The 19257-nt window shown below is 43.3% G+C and overlaps 1 protein-coding gene across 1 annotated transcript; it reads left to right on the forward strand.

Moving 5' to 3' along the window:
- The first annotated feature begins 1069 nt into the window (after positions 1 to 1069).
- On the forward strand, positions 1070 to 18253 carry si:dkey-261h17.1. Its single transcript, XM_040152631.1, has 8 exons — positions 1070 to 1309; positions 11633 to 11713; positions 11962 to 12230; positions 12435 to 12512; positions 14422 to 14533; positions 14698 to 14750; positions 15090 to 15239; positions 16376 to 18253. The coding sequence occupies exons 1-8, from the start codon at positions 1228 to 1230 to the stop codon at positions 16565 to 16567; spliced, it is 1017 nt and encodes a 338-aa protein (XP_040008565.1). The 5' UTR covers positions 1070 to 1227; the 3' UTR covers positions 16568 to 18253.
- Positions 18254 to 19257: the final 1004 nt, after the last annotated feature.

Genomic DNA, 19257 nt, shown 5'->3' on the forward strand with positions numbered 1-19257 from the left:
ATCCAGACACCAGCCTGATCTTGCCTCAGTTCAGCCTCATATGCCTGCATTGTTTGACAAGCAAACCTCCAAGCAGTCCTCAAAAACCCAGCGGTGGGACTGCAGTGCTTCCAGATGTGGCCTGCCTTGATCTCTGGAACAGCACATCTCTGTGTGAACATGAATGGTGAACACCCAATATCACACTCTTCCAACACACCGCACATCAGTGTAACAGTTCGTCACTCTCTGCTGATGTGGTGCGATTACGAAATAGCATGTGTGTTTTGCCTATGATGTCAGTGTGTGTGTGTGTTACTGCATTTGGAAAAGGTGTGTACAGTCCATGCAAGTGTGCATGTGTACTTGAGCGGTTCAGTGGATGACTCACTACGGGCTGTTTAGTCATCCGTCCAGGGACACACAAACACTGTGGCCCAGCGTTCTGTGTGACGCCATGTGCTTTTACAGGCCTCTCAGCTACAGTATGTACACAAGGAGGCAGGAGGAGTGCTTCCTGTTTACCAGGTGCATCAACAAAAAACAGAATTAAGACAGACTTAACATCTTTAACACCTTTGAACAAATACTAAGTCAAGCTGAAGTCTTTTGTGTTACAGATAACTAGCTTTTATTTATTTCGAATGTTTACTCACATAGGATTACTGAATCCATAACTATTGAGCCACTCTACTTTCTTCTCATAGACAGATCAGTGGAAACAGCTTGTATTTGTACCTCGTCTTCCAGAGCATCACTTGAAACTTTCCTGTACTGCACCCACGGCTGCCGCACTGCAGAAGCAGCTGTGCTGCTGGTGCACAAACTGTGCAAACTTCTGTGCAAGAGTGCCAACTTTTTCACCAGGAAACAAAAAATACGGCATAGATAAGGCCCCGACCAGATGCATAGTTTCACCCAGTAACATCTCACTATCTCATTCCAGTGCCTGCTGCACACAAGGACAAGGGAGGAAGCCAAGACTGTTATTTTGGGGGAAACGGGTTAACGGTAGGCAGTTAGAAAAGGGGTGTGGAAAGAGCAGGGAGAGAGAGAGACTGAAGGAGTGGGGCCATATAAAGAGCAACAGAACACAAGCCAGGCTTTATCCTGCTTGTCTGTCTCGCTCACTCAGACCTCACAGGAAACTCCCACCTCCCCCTGCCCTCACACTCACTCACCTTCCCTTACCGCACTTTTTACTTTCCCACACGGTCCCACCGGCTGCGCTGAGTCTGACCAAAGAGGATGGCTGTGTCCGTGTGCAGAATGAATGGGCTCTGGAGAAGGATGGCTGGAGTTCTGGTGCTTTGCACTGTCTTGTTCTGCAGTGAGTACTCTCAAAATGATTAATTATGGTATCTTCTTTTGCAACTTTAATTCACTCTCATATTATTGTATTCTCCACGCAGAGTTTCGTTGCTTGAGTTGAATTTTTCTGATGTTCTTTCGTTTTTGTATGAAAATGTCTCTAACATTATAGTGGGTAAAATTCGGTTTCCGTATGTGTACATGAACGGTGACTTTTTACACACTACTTAGGGGGTTTGCTTTGATGTGTTCCACCATGAGCGTGCATACAGATGCAAAGAGGAATGGTAAGCAGTGGTGCGGCTGCAGACACGAAGGGTCTGCTCAGGAGTGGAAAGTTGCAGTTTAGAATAATTATGCTTTACATCCTGCAGTGCACGTGGGTGGAGCTAATATGTGTTTGAATGTGTGTAAAAGGACTAAAACCAAACACACAATATAGTCTCAAAATACATAAATGTATATCTTTAATAAAAAATAGGATCAGATTGGTCCTATCTATTGCTTTGTACTCTGTATATGACTGTGTCTCCAGTGAGTTATAAAGATACTTGAAGTACACGTGACTGTGTGTAAGCTGCATGTGTGCTACATAAAACAAAGCGACCACATAACACATGTGGATTCAACTGAGAGCAAAAATAGTTCCCCTCAACTGTGTTCCCTACAGATCTGTAAACAGTAAATAAATGTGTGTGTGTGTGTGTGTGTGTGTGTGTGTGTGTGTGTGTGTGTGTGTGTGTGTGCGTGCGATCGTGTGGATGTGTGTGGACCCACTGGGCAGTCCACTTAAAACCGGTCTGAGGCCCGATGCTAATTGCAGGGTGATGTATGGCTTGGATGGTGTTGCTTCCTCGCCGGTTGTAAAGCAGGACTAGCTCTAGTTCAGCCCAGTATAACGACTTCTGCAGAGCCTTTAGGCCCCATCTATGGGCACGGGGGCAGTAAATGTTAGGAGTGACCTTGGGAAGACGAGGAGGAGTATTCCAGACTGATGAAAATAACCACGGGCTTACTTTGAAAGGGAAAAGTTCATGAGATGGCGGAATATGTTCGCAGTTTGCACAATAAAAAGGCACACCACATACCGTCTGCATCAGCATCTTAACAGATGGTAATTAGATTTACATGGCAATCTAATTACTCCGGGCACTCCCCGCCAAGAAATCAAAACCTCGACACAGGGACAACATTTTAAGACACATCCAATAATCAGCTTTGTAATTTTTTTTTTGATTATTAATGTTGTTGCATGTTATTCTACTATATTATTATCTCTATAATTAGGACTTTGTTTTTAGCCATTCCCAATTATTACATTATTACAACCACGCCCATCTTGCCTTTTGTCACATTTGCATATTGCCAACAGGGCATAGTTTTTTTCTTTGGTGTCTGAATTACACTCAGATTACATGTTTTACATGTGAACAAACAATCCTGTTTGAAATAGGATCTTTCATCGGCCCCAACCTTGCCCCCGTTAAAGGTTTTAGCAGACAGCTTCTGATTTCTACTTCAAGAATATCACAAGGGTGTTGTTTGAAGTCCAACAGCAGTCCTCCGATCACACAGTCCTGCCACATTGTTTACACTTGTGTCCAACTAGCATTAAATTGTGAATTTGCAGGGGCATGGTCACATTTAGCTCTGAAAAACAAAGATGCAAAATCTCAGAGTTAAACATACAGTATGTAAGGATGTCTTGGATCTACATCCTGCCGGTTCTACCAGTCTGTGTTGATCATCCGCATACTTTCATGGCTATTTTCTGTTTATGTTTTGGTCCATTTTGCGCCACCCGCCAAGTCACAAGAAACATTCTGTCTCCTCATTGACTCTTTTCACAACGTAGGACTATGCGGCTGCAGTGGTATAGAGGTCAGAGGTCTGGCTCTGATGACGTCAATATTCTCTGACAAGGAAACAGACATTTTTAATGTTTCATGTTCCCTTATGACTGTCTTAATCAAATACAGAAGACTCTTTGTCAAGACACTGGATCCTGATAAATAAAGAGGCGTGCCAGTGCACGGCTCCTGCCTTATTGTGTCTTATTCTCGCTGTGGAACAACTGCGGATCGGGAAGTTTGATCAATGCCACATCAGATTTGGCAGTGGTGCCATCAGCCCCGCAAGTGAGGCAGTTGATCCCAGACCTGTCTTAAAAACATGCTTTGTAGCACTTGTGCAAAAAAGACAAGAGCCTCACCATTAAATTCTCTCAGTTTGTCTATGACTGAAAATCATAGACTGAAAATCACTGACAATATTATATATATATATATATTAAAATTCTGGTTGTGCGTATCTAAAGCTCAGTTAGTAACATTTGTAACATTTGTAGCCGAAGAACAGCTTGGTTTAGATTTGTAGTTTAGAAACACTTATTCAGCCAAACAAGAGCAAGAAGATGGATGAAAGGCAGGATGCAAGAGTGACAGGAAGAGAGATTTTGATGCACTTTACTAGTAAATGTGCTTGACTGAGTTTATCGGAGCAAACATCCTTGTCACGGCGTATAAGCATTGCAGTCACCCTGACTCTCTGGCACAGGCCGATTCCGTTTATGCTCCTACTTCCCATGGCTGTTATTCAGCAGTTATGCAATTGTGCAAATATGTAGAACTGAAATGGGCATGTACTGCAATGTTGGATGATGTCATTCGATGGCTCTTGGAGTATGTTATACGCCGTCTCTCTCTCTCAACATTTCGGGGGGAAAACCCACGCTTTAAATCTGCTATGGAGAAGGAGAAAAACATCTTGTCTTGCTCATTTCAGCGTGTCATCAACAATAACTGTTTCTGTTGTTAACTCGGGGCCTCAGGCGGAGCAGCCGTGACAACTGCTGTAAGAATATTCCACATTGAACCAAGATATTTCCGCGTGGTTAGGAGATTCCAAATTCGGTGTGCATGTGTTTCATGTGCGTGCACATGCGCAAAGCCGGCAGTGCTCAGTAGCGGTCCTTTGTACAGCACACACTTAAGTGGCCTTCACTGATACAAGCCATTCAAAATGGCATAAATCGTGGAGGCTGATTGAATACAAAGGAAGAAGAGACATAAGAACTAATGGACTACTGAATTCTGTCAGAGAAAATGTGAAAAAATGTCCCACTTAAACCTTTAAAAAGGACAGCCCAGGCTCCACAGAGAGTAGAATTCAGCGTCCATATTTCCCTGCATACAAAATGTGCAAAGACAACTTCACCCTGCCAATTTAAACATGGGCAAAATATTGCCACTCTTTCTCATGACCCTCAGCTATTGACCAGCATTCTTTCAGACCCACGTTGTGATGGTGAGGTTTGATTCACGTCATCTGCTGGAGGGAGTGGGTCTTTTTATGTAAGCCTTGGCAGATAGTGATCTTATGTCAGGCTAGGGTGTGTGTCTACTCGGGGCCCCAAGTTATGGCTGAGGTGCCACATGAGCTCTCTGAGTAATTAAACCTGGAGCCTGGGCTCTGTCAAACTGCCAATTTGCTTCGGTGATTTCCACATAGGAAAGAGCCAGGTCGGTCTACGACTGAAATCCTTCAAATATTTTAAAAATACCGCCAGTCAGAAGTGTCCGTTCTGTTACCTCATCTGCTAGCCCCCATCAGCGTAAGCCTCATAACAAGGGAAGGAGTTTTTAAATTGTGTTTTCTCTTTCTGGATTATATTCTTTTGAGTCTGACTCTATCCCAAAGAAAACATATAAATGATAAGAAAACAAAACCACTGTCGCCACTAACTAAATGGTCATCCAGGAAAAGGAGTTGACTCGGAGAAATAGATCGTCTAGGAACAATATTTACCGAGTGAAACAGTCTTAATGAAAAGCAGACGCTGTGCTAGCACTCAAATCTTCCTTTTCCAATTACTGCTGTTCTGGTGAGCTTATTGTTTCATGTTCCCCTGGCACCCTGCTGCAATTTTACAGCTGTTGAGTTTTACTAGCGTGGGGGGGCAGGGCTATTCCTCCTGTTTCTCCTTCGTTTTCAGAAAAATTTGGCGGCTCAAGTGGCACTGAGGCCGAGAAACCCCAGATATCACTGCTCAGATCCAAATCATCCCCCTTTGTTTAGCTAATGAGCAGCCCAACGAATATACTGTGAATTCCACAACTAGAACTTGGAAGCACCCTCTGCTTCTTGTGTCATCCCCGCTTTTTCACACTGGCTCAAAACTAAAACTTGAGCAACAGCTCAGTGATCCTCCTCACGCTGATTGATCCCAGGTTTTGTGATATCATGCCAAACACCAGCAGAAAGCCATCGGCGCATAGAGCACGTAGTGTATGTTGGATAACCAGGAAGGGCTGTTTTTTATGGAGGGGTATGCTGTTTACCCTGAGGAATAAAAGCACTTTAATGAGCCTTGGCTCAGGCCTTTTCACTGCAAGAATAATTGCTCCTGGTAATTAGCTTTCAGCATAAGGCATGTCATTGAAGCCGTGCTTTATACTTATTAATTGAAAAAACAAGTCTTTTTGGACACTACGTCCATTTGTACGTCTATTTGTAGCCGCATCTGGGAGGCAGTTAGATTATTGCGATTATTTCTCGGCCTTCCTCTCCTACTTTAGCTGCTTATCTTGAATCCTGTCAGAAGCAGGTTGATGAGGGCTCTAGGTTTCATTATCCTTTTACAGCCTCTCCCCACACAGTCTCATGTGAAAACAGCAGCTGAAATCAGCATCTGCCGTGGAAGCCCGGTCCAAGTTCTGACACAGGTAGGAGAGCAGCTTGTTGCCACACGCCCCTCCGAGCAGCTGGAGTTTCCAGTTTCTAATCTGCTATCAAAATGGACGGACTCTTTAGGAAGCACAGGTTTTAAGTTTGACTGCCCCGCTGAAACTATTTTAATGAGTAAATTAGGGATCGGTAGCTGCTATCAATCATAAAGTTACCTTTTCATTCTTTGCTTCTTTTCCCTCTCACGGCTGTTCTCCTATCTTGGGTTTTAAAAGTGGCCCAATGACATAGTGCGGGAAGGAAACAGAAAAATTCAGGCTTGAATAACGTCTTGAGTAAAATTATCACATCAAGCCACCGAGACGTAGAGGACAGTCCCTTTGCCGCGTCCCCATTAGTGTGTCTGTATTGCAGCGCTGGTGTGTGTTATCTGTAGCCCCCAGCATGTTCACCTCTGCAGTTAGAAGAGGTCACTGCATGCCGCGTGCTGTGACAGCCGCATCCTGTTATAGGATGTGCACGGATAACGTTCCGTTTAAGGGTTTTTGTGTTTTGTTTTTCAGAACTATCTTGTGTTTTGTTTAAAAACACCAGGGGTGTGGGCAGGGTGGAAAAAGTCAACCTTTTTAGTTCTCACATTCAGGGACCCGAGCGGTGTACTCATGGGATTTATTTTGTTCCAGGTTGTCACTGGAGTAGCAAGTAGTAGTAAAGTGGTGCCTGTCTTTTCATTTTTTTTCATACAGTCCCAGAAGTTAGACAATGTAATATATATGGTATGCTATGGGATCACACTAGGTCCCGGAGGAGAGTGTTCCTGCCATTGCGGGAACTGGTGTTCTAGCCTTCAGGGAGACAAAGGATCATGTCTCATCTGGTGTTGAAATAATTACTTGATTAATAGATTAGTTGATTGACAGATTATAAATGTTGATAATTGATTCATCATTTCAGTCATTTTATGAAGCAGAAATGCCAAACATTAAGTCCCTCCAGCCTCACAAATGTAAGGGTTTGCTGCTTTTCTCAGTTTTATTTCGGTGTAAAACAGACGACTTTGGGTTTGACTTCCCCTTGGGCTCTTGAAACATGTGATGGGTGTTGTTTTCCCTTACTGACATTTCACAGACTAAGCGATTCTAATAGTTGCAGTCTACATCTCATCTGTCCATCTTTGTTGGCTATCAAGTTCATTTTTTAGTCCCAGAATTCCTTTAAGGGTCCGCAGGACTTAAGAATCCCTGACTCTAGAAAGTCTAAGTCTAAGGCGACATTTCTCCGGTAGGGACGGAAAAGAAAGGAGTGAGGGGAGACTTCAGCATCCTCTGTGGACATCTGTAAGCGGAGGACACGGATAGGTGACGAGAGCAGGGTGTGGCTCATGATGACAGCCAAGGTGTTGTCTCAGTGGTCTGGGTGGAGGACGAATGCAAGTCCCAAGATTCCGAGCCGAAGCTCTGAATCTTTACACACCCCCTTACGCCCCTTAAACATTATGTCACGGATCTGACCGCTCTCTGACCGTACAGCACATATGCAGGGAGGGAAGAAGTTCCCTTAGGAGACTTGCTGCAGCTGCACCACTCTTCCCTCCTTCAGGCCTCTTCCCCAGTCTCCCCAGAGAGGAAGCAGGCCTTATCCTCAGATATCACAAGTAAAGGACTGCTGTCCCCGTGCTCACACTCTCTGACTGCACCCGTTTAATCAGGTGTGACAGTGTTTGTTTTCACTGCAATTTCCTCACTCTTCCTCAGATGTGAGAGCTGGAATAGCAGGAAGGGCAAAAGATGGCAATTACGGCAGCAGGATGGGAAAGTTTACGAGTGACACAGACGAGTGAGGCAGGGACGTAGTCAGTGACAAGACTGTGCTTCAAAATATACTTACCCTCGTGTCCCAAGCGCACATTCACACACCCACGAAGCATAGTGAAGGATGATAAAGACAAGGCAGGGCTTCGTGTGCAGTTGACAATCCACTCCTGCAGCGTGCTTGTGCCTCGGTTGTAGCTGAAGGTGAGCTCTAGGATTTTAAACTGGATCACTCAGAGGTCTCAAAACCAAGTGCTAAAAATCCTTCTAAAGGTCGTACAGAGAGAAACAACAGTTCTATTTAGTTTTATTTTTTTATAGCTCTAGCCTTCGGTTCTGTCTGTTATGACAACATCGCAGTCGCCAGAGTAATTGTTGACATCTCTGAACGCGGCAACATCACTAAAAAACAAGTCCGGAAGGTCAAGAAACACAAGCAGTCAGATGATCTTAGAATCGTAGATGTAAGAAGTTTTGTTTTCGTGATCTCTCGCTCCATGGGCTGAGAAGGGAAAAGCAAGTATTTAGAAGTAGAGAAGTAACAGTGCAGGATGCTGAAATCAAGCTGTGTGCTACAGGATTGGACCTGGAACTATATTTCAAACTGAACACCGCAGGATCAACAAACGTTAAAGAAACATATACATGCGCACATATGCGCGTGTGTGTGTCTGTGTCTGTGTGTTCCCCTTCTCTTACCACAATAGTATCAGCATTTTACACTGATGTCTATATTCCCTCCAGAGAAAGTTATAGGCACTCTCTAGTTGTGTGATTATACGTTCTCTGACAGTGAATAAAGGGGAATTGGAGGGCTTTTCCCAAGTGAGGAGGAGAGTTGAAAGAGGAAGTTGGACAAGGGAGGAACTTGTCAGGAAGGCAACAGAGCCAAATTTAAAAATTCGGGCTCTGGCTTTACAAACAACTTTCATATGTAAATTGATGATAAGAAACAGTTTCCATCTCCATCTTATCGTCTGTCTTTCCTGCTCTCCCCTGAGTCAACTATAGTCAGAATACCTTGGAAATATATGGTTTACGACCCGATGTAGAGTTACACCCAGCAACCCTCACATCTGTATGTGTTTGTCTCTATCTCAGGCTTGTAATGGGATTTTTGTTGAGTGTGGACAGCCCCATCCTGGAATTCAAGCAGTGGGAGGTGATGTGCAAAACAGGGTTGTCAATTCAGTTATGACCTTTCTTAATCCATTTATCCATTTATCCATTTATATTCCACCACAGTCAGTTGTGCAGTTCTTGACAATCTACCAAGCGATTAGGACTGCTTTATTTATGGACGCAATATCTAACATGTTTGCAGCGTAACTGACTTTAGGAGTAGCTTACATTCCCCTGGTGAAGTACATGAAATACAGTTGGGTCAGCAAATCAGTAGCTGCAACATATTCCACCAACAAGTCAACAATAACGTGCAGTTATGTAAATCTTCCTAGACAGAACAAAGCATTTGGCATGGGCTATTTGTACTATTCTATTAGCAGGGCGCTGTAACACATTTTAAGGATCCACCAAATTACAGTTGTCATTTGCTGGTAAAATGTTTGCCTTTGTCCTGCCTTACAGTGACTGTTATTTTGTCCAACCACTGGCAAAAAAAAAAAAAGGCAGCATTTGAAGTGTCACTCACGCCCATATCGTACCCCCTCCTTAACCTGAGATTTAGTTCTTCTACATCTGACATGGCCACACACCACACACTACGTCAAAGACTGGAACAACCAGACGGAGAGCTTCAAAGAGGACAGCCAGGGCAGGAAATCCACTTGATGTAGCCCAGTAGTGAAGAGGGTAATGTAGAGCAGGATTTACTTGAACCCAGAGTTTACATAGTCTGCAGCCTTGCCTGTGTGCTCTCTGAGCCCATCAAAATCTCTCTGGAGAGAGACCAAGGTTGTGTTTGCGGAGTAGGAGTGCTATGTGTGTTCCTCAGTGTTTGTGTTGAGACAAGATGTCCTAAGGCTTCGTGCTGATGCTGAGGGGCCTGGCTGGAAACACGGTGAGATTTCTGACACAGCTGTCTGAGAAGTCTGTGTCCACAGTGGTGGAGTGCTACTGTGTATAAACCTCTAATAACGTAGCGAAAAGAGTTTGAGCGTGGGACCTTTTAAAGCGAGTTGATGGTGTCTATGTACGTGTCTGTCCTTGTGCATCCGTATCCATGAGCATATACAGTACGTACTTTATATATCTGTATGTGTGCAGAGTCTGTGCACGTAACGTCCGTTAAAACAAGAGAACCCATTAGTACAGTGATTGATATTTTTAACAAACTGAGAGGGTACATCATGCTTATTCCAGTCAGCACTTAATCGTCAACTGCTCAGACAATCTATCAATTTTAAAAACAGTTGATGGATACTATCTGTCATGAGAAAATTGTTACACATATGAGGCATAAACTGAGGTACTAGGTTAATTCAGTGGTGTGGAAGCCAAACATCCTTGCCCCACACTATTGCACTACTAAACATAGCAGCTCAAGCTGAAGGCAATTTATTTGAAGGCTCTAGCAGCACAGCGAAACATTAGGATTTATGCCCAGTCAGACCAGTTAAAATGCAGCATATGACCACCTTTGGACAATGTTCGGCCAGTTGATGCCACTGTCAAGATAAAACAACCGGTGGGAGGAAACCATATGTCAGAGAGCCTGGTCTACAGTGCTGGACACATATCATCATGGTGGCCACTTGCCAGCTGGGAAAAAATGATCTAAAACGACCTTTTGTTTGAGGTGCTAATATTCCTGCAAGGAGCTTGGAACTTATTCCAGTATTTTAAAGTCAGTCATGTTTATAGGATTCCAAACGCACACTAAACGTCCAAATCCACTGCATTTATATAAATGTGATCAACTAAATAATTGGTAGTGGTGCCCCAAACACTTTTTCCCTCTGATTGTGGCATAGTTTTGGTTAATTGTAAAACTGTTTACACACTATAGTGGTTTTCTTCCATGCCGAGGGGAGTGTTAAGAAACGAAGTGGCAGGATGAATTAGTTTACAATGCTGTAGTCCTTGTTAGCCTCTGATTTATACTGGAAAAGTTTAGTGGGCATGACCGCACACTGATACTACTTTAGTTATCCTTCATGGCTGTGGCAGTGGGCGCAGGGGTGATGCTGTACTAGAAAGAGTTCTGTGTGTCTGTGTGTGGGTGTAGCAAGACATCACCAGTTAAAATGCTTTCCCTCTAACCGAACAGGGAACTCTTAACAACATCATCTAGCTGGGTAAATCAACATATAGTTCAAGAGGGAGAAGGTTTGCAGTTATCTGCAAATACAAATCGATTTATTAATACGGATATTTACCTGGTGTAATATTCATCTGACAGTGGACCTCAGACTTCAAAAGGTCATACGACCAAGGCAAGCCATCTATCCATTCAACTCAAATGAATTAGGGAAACGCTTTCCTATTTATTTAACCTTGCTATGTCAGAAAGGTCTTTGCACCACCCAACTTAATCCCAAGATTATTACAGAAACAGGATTTCTTCCAGAGGAAGGGTGTGTAGTCAAAAGGCCGTGACCTTTTGACTGAGCGGTTTATTTGCATAAACTGCAGACGGTGAGAATTAGCCCATATGGGACTACTAATTAGTTAGAGCCCCTGAGCACACATGCCAAATTGCTTTGGCAATCTTTGGGTTGGGCATGACCAAGCTGTTCAAACCAAACTCCTGCCCTGACCTCATTCACTCGTTCCGCTGAGTGTGTACTTGAAATTTCATCCCAAAATACCATACTTACTCACTCTCTCTCTCTCTCTCTCGCTCTCTCTCTTTCTCTGTCTCACTTGCTCTCCATTCCTTGCAGATGAGGTGATGTGTCAAGTTGATATAACAACAGATGCCATATTTTTATCTACAGCCGATCCAGCTGCAGACGCCAGTGCTGGTAGGAGCCTTGATAAATGGGATTTGAGATTAACATGGGAGTCCTGGCGATTACAAGGGAATTTCTGAGAAGTTATTTCAAAGTTCAGATTTTCTTATTTTCTTTCTTAGTTACTTTGCTCTATATCCACTTCTAACAGAGTCTATCATGCTACCTTGACATATTAGGTTACCTGATTAAATAAAGGTTATACATACATCTAGTATGTGCCTGTGTGTAATAGCATTGTCCGTCGCTTGTGTTCTTAGCGACAGGTGCTCCCGCTCCAGGCACCACTGCTGCCACCAGTGTGGGTCCCGTTCCCACTGTCGCTGGTGGTGCGGACTCTGCTACTTCTGCATCTCCTGGAAATAGCCCATTAACAACAATTGTTTTAAACGTTACACCTAATGCTGACCGCCAGGGCGGAGACACCTCAGGAACCTCAGGGACCACTCCTGGCAGCCTTGTCAGAGACTATGAGAGGCCTACAGCCACTGAGTCCCCAGATGAGTCCCTCTTTGCTAAAAAAGTGGTGGTAAGTACCTTCCTGTACCATGTCCAGATGGTGCATTTCTACTTTTCAACTTTTCAATTATTTAAGTAAAAGATACGCATTTGTTTTGAACGGAACTGCATTTACAATGGAAGACTAATGGTAGTGGTTACATTCATATGTGCAAAGTGTGTTTTCTTCTCCTGACCTCATTTGTCTATCTGACCTGGCTTACTGTCTCCACAGCTTGATGTGAAGTGTGTTCTAAAGGAGAACATCACAGAAAGTAATGCTGTGAAGGCTGTGGTAGCAACAGAGGACTGTGTGAGTACGGGTTTATCATTTCAATATCAATGTCAAAGTAGAATATTCTCATAAGATATAAATCCATACATCCTACCACCACATTTGTGTCAGTCAGCTTGTTACAGTAGCCCAGCTCATCTCCTCCCTGCCAACCTCAGGCAGTATCAAACTATCAACAGCTGAGATTCTGCCTTGCAACATTTAAGACAACAGTGAAATTAGACAGAGGGCTGATGCCAGTTACCATCTAGTGACACGTTCTTTTTTACCAAGACCTTAATCTGGCCTTCTAAACCTTGGGTCCAGAGGAAGAGGCTTACTCTACTAAGAAGAAGATTAATGTGTTTTAAAGAGCTACAGTTGGAAATATAGCCCTGATAAAGGCAGATCTTTTCTCAGACATTCCTCGGGCATTGTAAATCTTGAGACGGTGTTCCTGGTGGGAGACAAATGTAGAGGACAGCTTATGTTTCCTCTCTTCCTTTGAGGTCCTTATTGTAAAAGGAGGGATTGCAAGGGTGTGGCTTCGATTTGTGGGTTTTTTATATTACAAAAAGCTTTGAATAAACCGAAGAGGTGTTTTCAGGTTTTGTCACAAGAGGAAGACAAGGAGTTAGATATCTATATCTCTAGAAAATGTCCTATTTGGAGCCATCTTACTACACAATTATAGTTCTCAATCACAATGTTAAATCCTAATTTTGTGCTTTGACACATCAAATCCAACTGATTGTTGCATTGTACGGTATGTCAGTTCAGGTGCACAGAGCCAAAGCAGCAAGGTCTGATCCCGGTTGGCATACTTTATTTAGCCTCTATTTGGGTCATTACTATAACATCCACGGAGCCACGACCAGCTGCAGAAGTCATCTGTCCAACCCAGCCTGAAACTAAACATGCGCCACAGTGCCAGAGGCCTTAGCCAGCTGATGATTAGTTCAAAACGCAGGCAAGAGTGAGTGTATGGCATGAAAGACCGTGATAAAAGGTCTTTCATGCCATCGTATCAGTGGAGCAAATTTAATAAAGCAGTAGTTCAAAATAAGAAAGTTTTTTTTCATACCTTTGTACATCTCCAAGTCATCAGTCACTATAAAAGGCAGTGTCTAATAGGACAAAATATGAAAAAACAAACCCACGTTCTCCTTCTTCATACATTATTTCAGCATCGAACGAGACCTTTGTGTTGTTACAATGTGTTTATTCAAATCCAAACCTCATGTGAACTCTGGGCATGGGTGTGACACAACATGCCATGCTTTCCTTGACCTTACGTGGCGTAAAGTCAAGGAAAGCAAATATGAGACAATGTAGGTTTCCTGAGAGTAACATGTGATGGGTCACAAGTGACACAGACAGATGGAGAAGAGAAGAGGTTCCGAGGTAGCGATATTGCCGTTCGAGTTCAGCTTTCCTGAGTGTCTTCCACCCTTCCTCAAAGATCTGGATGTTACAGCAGAGTCCAGCTGTGGGCTCACTCCCAACTAACTGAGGATTCAGGGTTTGGTCATAGTAGTCTTCTGGGAACACTGAGAGCTGTCTGGATCAGATTCCAGAAAATGAAGAGTGTTCCCAAGTCACAAACCCTAAAGTTGTGCAATGAGGTGATATCATTGCACAGTGTTAAGGTAGGAAAAAGAAGGTGTGGTCCGCAAGTTTTCCACCCAATTGCTTTTTGTCTCCATGACGCACACAAAGGCCTACGTGCACCGATGGTCAGCTGGGAGAATTCAGGAAAACACATTTGATTGTTGGCCCACATGTCTCTGTATATGTAGGAAGTGAAAATTATCTGTTATTAAACTTAATTATATTGTAATACACATTTCACATCATTGCTCCTTTGAGTTTATTCAGGCCACTATTGCAAATTACTACAAGTATGTATTGTACACATCCCTTTTGACATACAAATCCTTTCTTATAGGAGGCAACTAAAAGCATTATTCAGGAGCACGCTGACAACTTTTGCCGCATGGAAAACTGTAGTCTAGAAATCTTCCAAGATGGCAACACAGTGCTGGTAACCAGCAAAGATGGTGGGTATTGATGACATATGTATAAAAATCTACTTGCAAATTCACAGTTTCATTTATTTGTCACACGTTATGCTGCATTCTTGTAGTATGGTTTTGCACCAAAACGATGCAAAGACCTGCTTTATTAAGCACTCATATATTTCTAATACTCATTGCCCCTGCAGTTATGTTGGGTACATTGGCTCGAGCACTCCAGAGTGAACAACTGAAAAAAAAGGTAAGACAGCACTAGAAGCCACCACCTTGAATATGATGGTGTGGAGGTGAATTAACCCTGCAACTCATGAGGCAAGGCAAGTCCTTCACTGCAAGGCATAAAATTGAAATGAACTTTATTATTTTATCCTAACCTGGGTTACTACTGTAGTTCTCCTGTGTTTTGCAAGTCAAATTAAACAATTCACTAGAACCTAAATTGACAGCCTACTTCATGGATGACTGAGGTGACTCTACTCGGGCTTAACTTGAGAATAACGATTTTGTATGGTTTCAAATACTATGAATTCACAAACATACTTCTTTTGACCACAATCTCATCTCTTCGATTTGTTTTCAGCTGGGTGTGACAAAGACTGAAATCCCGAAATCGGGTTCAGGTTCCTCGGTATTTGTCGGAATTCTGGTCACTGGTCTGCTTGCTGCCCTTGGAATCACTGCAGGTTACTTCAAATGCCAACGCACGTCTGACACCAAGGAAGTGAGACTGGTAAGCACATTTTCACATTTTCTGTTAAGAGCAGATGTACAATATCCTGTACTGTATGTTGCCACTATGGACCTTATTTCCTTACTTTCTGGCTTACATGTTCACGCTGGCTCGACCTGAGTTGGTACATCATTTTGCACACGGCCCATGAACTGAAAATCATTGAAAAGATTTTTGCCTTTTTTCTCTGCAGACACTGCATAATGGTCAGCCATGCTCACTGCTGCAGTGGCTCGAATTTGATCATCTGAAATCCTTTTACTGTAACACTGGTCTGAGTGACCTTACATGGGACCTGCGGGCGTGTTTTATCATACATATGTAATTTGTTCACCATATGTTGTGGGTGTCTGCATTCACAGCTGTCATTATAGATTCAGTCACACTAGGCATCGATTTTCTTGGGTACGTTTCATGTCTTACTACAGCTGAAATGAAAACAGGACCATTTCCTTACTTTTGATTCAGTCGCTGCCAGTGTTTTAATTAGGGAATGTTGCTGGCTAGCTATCAGAGAGATTGCGCAAAGAAAGACCCACGCCCTTTTCTCTGCTGCTTTATTCATCTGAGCTCGCTGTTTCATCTAGTTGCTAGACACAGCTGTTTCTCTGCACCACTCAAAATATCACATGATAGAGACCACATTAGAGGGTTTGTTTTATTACTCCCACTAGTACTGAAGTGCTAGTGGGAGGTTGTGGGAGTTAATGGATGCATCTGTGTACATATGTGTTTCTATTTACTTGACAGAACCGTATCTGATCATCAAATCAAATATAATAACACTCAGAATATTTTATACAAGGACCCATAGAACACATGAAGTGAGGCTGTTTCTCCTTTTTAATACACTGAATCAATGTATGGGTAGACTCCAATCTCCTACCGTGTCAGAGATGGAGACGTCAATACACATGTCCAATGTACACATTGAGGCTGCTAACCAGTGCACACGGATACACACATCTGCGCTCTCTTTCTCAAACATTTTAGCATGCTTTACATTAGTATAAAAAAGAGGTGACAGCTGCTTTGCAGCTATTTCACCCTGCCTACAACCAATAAGTATCTTGATACCCAGGTTTTTTCCATCTAGCCTTTAAATAATGAGTTGTTCATTTGTTCTGTGTTTGTAGGCAGAGGAGGGCTATCCAGTAGATCAGGAGAACCAGGGGAACACTCTTCTATCTGTGGCCCCCCTAAACCCCCCTCCAGACAACCAGGAGAAACCCAGTGTAAATGGAGAGTCCCTTGAGGCAGCCAAAACCCAGCCTCCTCCTCCCACCAACGGCCACTCCACCACCAAGACAGCAGACACCGAGCTGTGAAATAGTCCACAAAGTATTGCAGCCCAGGAGCTACTCCCACAAACACACCAATCCAAACACATTCCTCTGAGAACTCACCTCCTTTTCTGAATCCTCTCCTGCCCAACCACACAGCAAAGTGGACATCGGGGATTAGAACAATCTCCTTCATCAACACCCCTCTTGTAATGGTCCCCTTGCCTCCTCCTCTGGCCATGTGCCTCAACAAACATCAGGAAAAACTAGTCTGATGATGACGATAATGATGGTGACGAATGATGCTGATGACGATGAAACGCTCAGTCCCTGGGGTGTTGACGGCAGTCAGGCTGGAGACGAGAGACGGGAGATGGGCAGTTCTGGGTGGGAAGCGATCGTACATTAGCATCAATCAGCTCCGGCTCCCATGACGACTGCAACCTTTGGAGTCACAGCCATGTGCTGTCAACACCCAGCGGGGTCTCTGCTTGTTGTCAGGTTTAAAGCTTCAGCCAAATCCTCCACTAGAAAATAGAGTACAAGCACATAAATGAAATTGTTCCTTGGTTTATTGGTAAGCCATGACAGACAGAGAGGAAACAAATCAATCTGCCATGAAATCTGTTTACAAACTTCTCAGAGAGAAAATCCATTGGGCTCTGATCGTGTTTGTCTGATTGAGTTATTGATCGCGTGTGCGTGCGTGTGTGTGTGCGTGCGTGTGCGTGCGTGTGTGTGTGTGCGTGCTGCTGTCAAATCCTGCATGTGTGTGTTAACATATACTTGCATCTGTAATGTGCATGGACTGTATATATCTATACATGCATCTAAGCTTTTCTTGCTTACTGTATGTACTGTATGCATGTTTGACGAGGAGGGAGGGATTGTGATCACGCTGCGTGAGGGATGAGTTTGAGTGTGCATGTGACATTAGCCAGGAAAAGTGTACAATTTTGTGAAATGAGTTGACAAAGTGATGGCTCACCGTGTTACAGTCGCTCACCGTGATGAGGATGATTGAGTATTGACGTTGCAAACTGCAAAGTGAGATCAATCACGAAGTTAACAGGCCTCTTTGCAGCGGCTCCATAGCCACTGCTGAAAATCGTGAGACTGACTGACCAACAGACTCATAAAGGCCTCAGACGCAGAGCTTCTTACTGTCAGCTCTGGCCATACATTTTTCAGTGTTATTCTCTTTTCAATATACTGTATAAGCTCTTTTTTACTATCAGTTTTCTATTGAGCAGTGTGTATAGTATGGTGACTACTTTGTCTTGTTTTTATTCTGTGTAGGCAAACTTGCTATGTTCATTTTAAGTGCCAAAGAATTTCATTTCATAGCTTATGTTGTACTAAAAAAATGTACTTTGTGGCACCTTTACAATGTTTGATCCAGGTCAATTACGATACAGAAATATGCCCAAGGGCTATGACTGTTAGAGAGAAGCATCCAGTGGCCAAAGTCTGTGACATTTTCTTGTCCTTATGTGGCCTGTACGTTCAGGTGACAACAGTTTTTACGGACATACCAGAAATAAAATTCAAGAGGAAATAAATTTTATTTTTCTTGAACTGGAACTAGGAAACGTATTGTGCTATATAAATGGGATGTCTCAAATTGATTCCCACTTGCTAACATTCCAGTGTGACTGTTTCATTTTACTAGCACCTTGTAGTTTAAATTGGATTTAACGTGAAAAAATAAACAACTTTTTATGAATTTGTCATGTTTTCAGCCTCATTTTATTTAATAGGAAAACATCAATCCTAAGAGTGAGTGGAAAGAGTAAGGGGGTTTCCAAACACGGAAACATAGACGCATGGACACACATATGCACACACGTACTTACGTCTGTGCTCTAACGCACTCGGAATTCAGATCTCACACAGCCCATAAGGTCACGCAGCTGGTTTGCATAAGCAGTAGTAATTGCATCACTTCACACTGTTTTGTCTTTCACGGTTTGGGTGGGGCAGCGAAAACCTCCCCCAGCTGTCTTTCTCTAAACAGCATGGGACATGTTCATGAGCACCAGGTCCGTCCAGGGTCCTTCTCGCTGTCCATCATCACGTTCACTTACAGTGTGTCCTTTGAATTCAGTTTCTGTCACGATCCATTGTAAGGGACAGTGTGACTTGTTTAGGTCCCATCCATTCACACCCCCTTCTTTCATCACAAGATCAGGCCCAATGCGAATTCCTGCCCCTGTCCCCTTCCACGCCCTACAAGGAAAATATTTCCTCAAGGGCATTTAGCAGTGCTGACAAACAGTCCTGTTGTCATAATGTAATACCACAGACTTAAATATATTGGGTTAAATGTGGACATATACAATCCAAGACTGGCTAACTGCTCCGCGGTTCAAATTTAAAAGGTGTAAATAACTGTGGACATGAAAGTAATATATGTCCTCTGCCGTATGTACACTCATGCATGTCTGTTATTTGGAACCTACTTGGCCTTGAACTCTGTGAGGTGAATCATCGGCTAAGATCATCTTACTTTACACAATGTCTAGATCCACCCCTGTGAGAATATCGAGTTCCCGTCCATTTCAACTGTCTGCTCCGTATTTACTCATTCCACTGGCTCTCCCATCTGTCAAATATAAAGGTTGGGTTCACTCAAGTGAAACAGAAATATCCCTATTTTCTCACTTATCTCCCGTAATAGTATCTAGCCGTGCAGATTTCAAATGTGCATCTCCGGCTTTCCTGCCAACGCCCCA

This window comes from Xiphias gladius, chromosome 18, assembly GCF_016859285.1.
Source record: "Xiphias gladius isolate SHS-SW01 ecotype Sanya breed wild chromosome 18, ASM1685928v1, whole genome shotgun sequence".
NCBI lineage: Eukaryota > Metazoa > Chordata > Actinopteri > Istiophoriformes > Xiphiidae > Xiphias > Xiphias gladius.

Coding starts and splice junctions, on each gene's coding strand:
- si:dkey-261h17.1 (XM_040152631.1), top strand. CDS start 1,228: ATGGCTGTGTCCGTGTGCAGAATGAATGGGCTCTGGAGAAGGATGGCT. Junction 1,310..11,632: donor TTGCACTGTCTTGTTCTGCA/GTGAGTACTCTC, acceptor CATTCCTTGCAG/ATGAGGTGATGTGTCAAGTT. Junction 12,231..12,434: donor TCTTTGCTAAAAAAGTGGTG/GTAAGTACCTTC, acceptor CTGTCTCCACAG/CTTGATGTGAAGTGTGTTCT.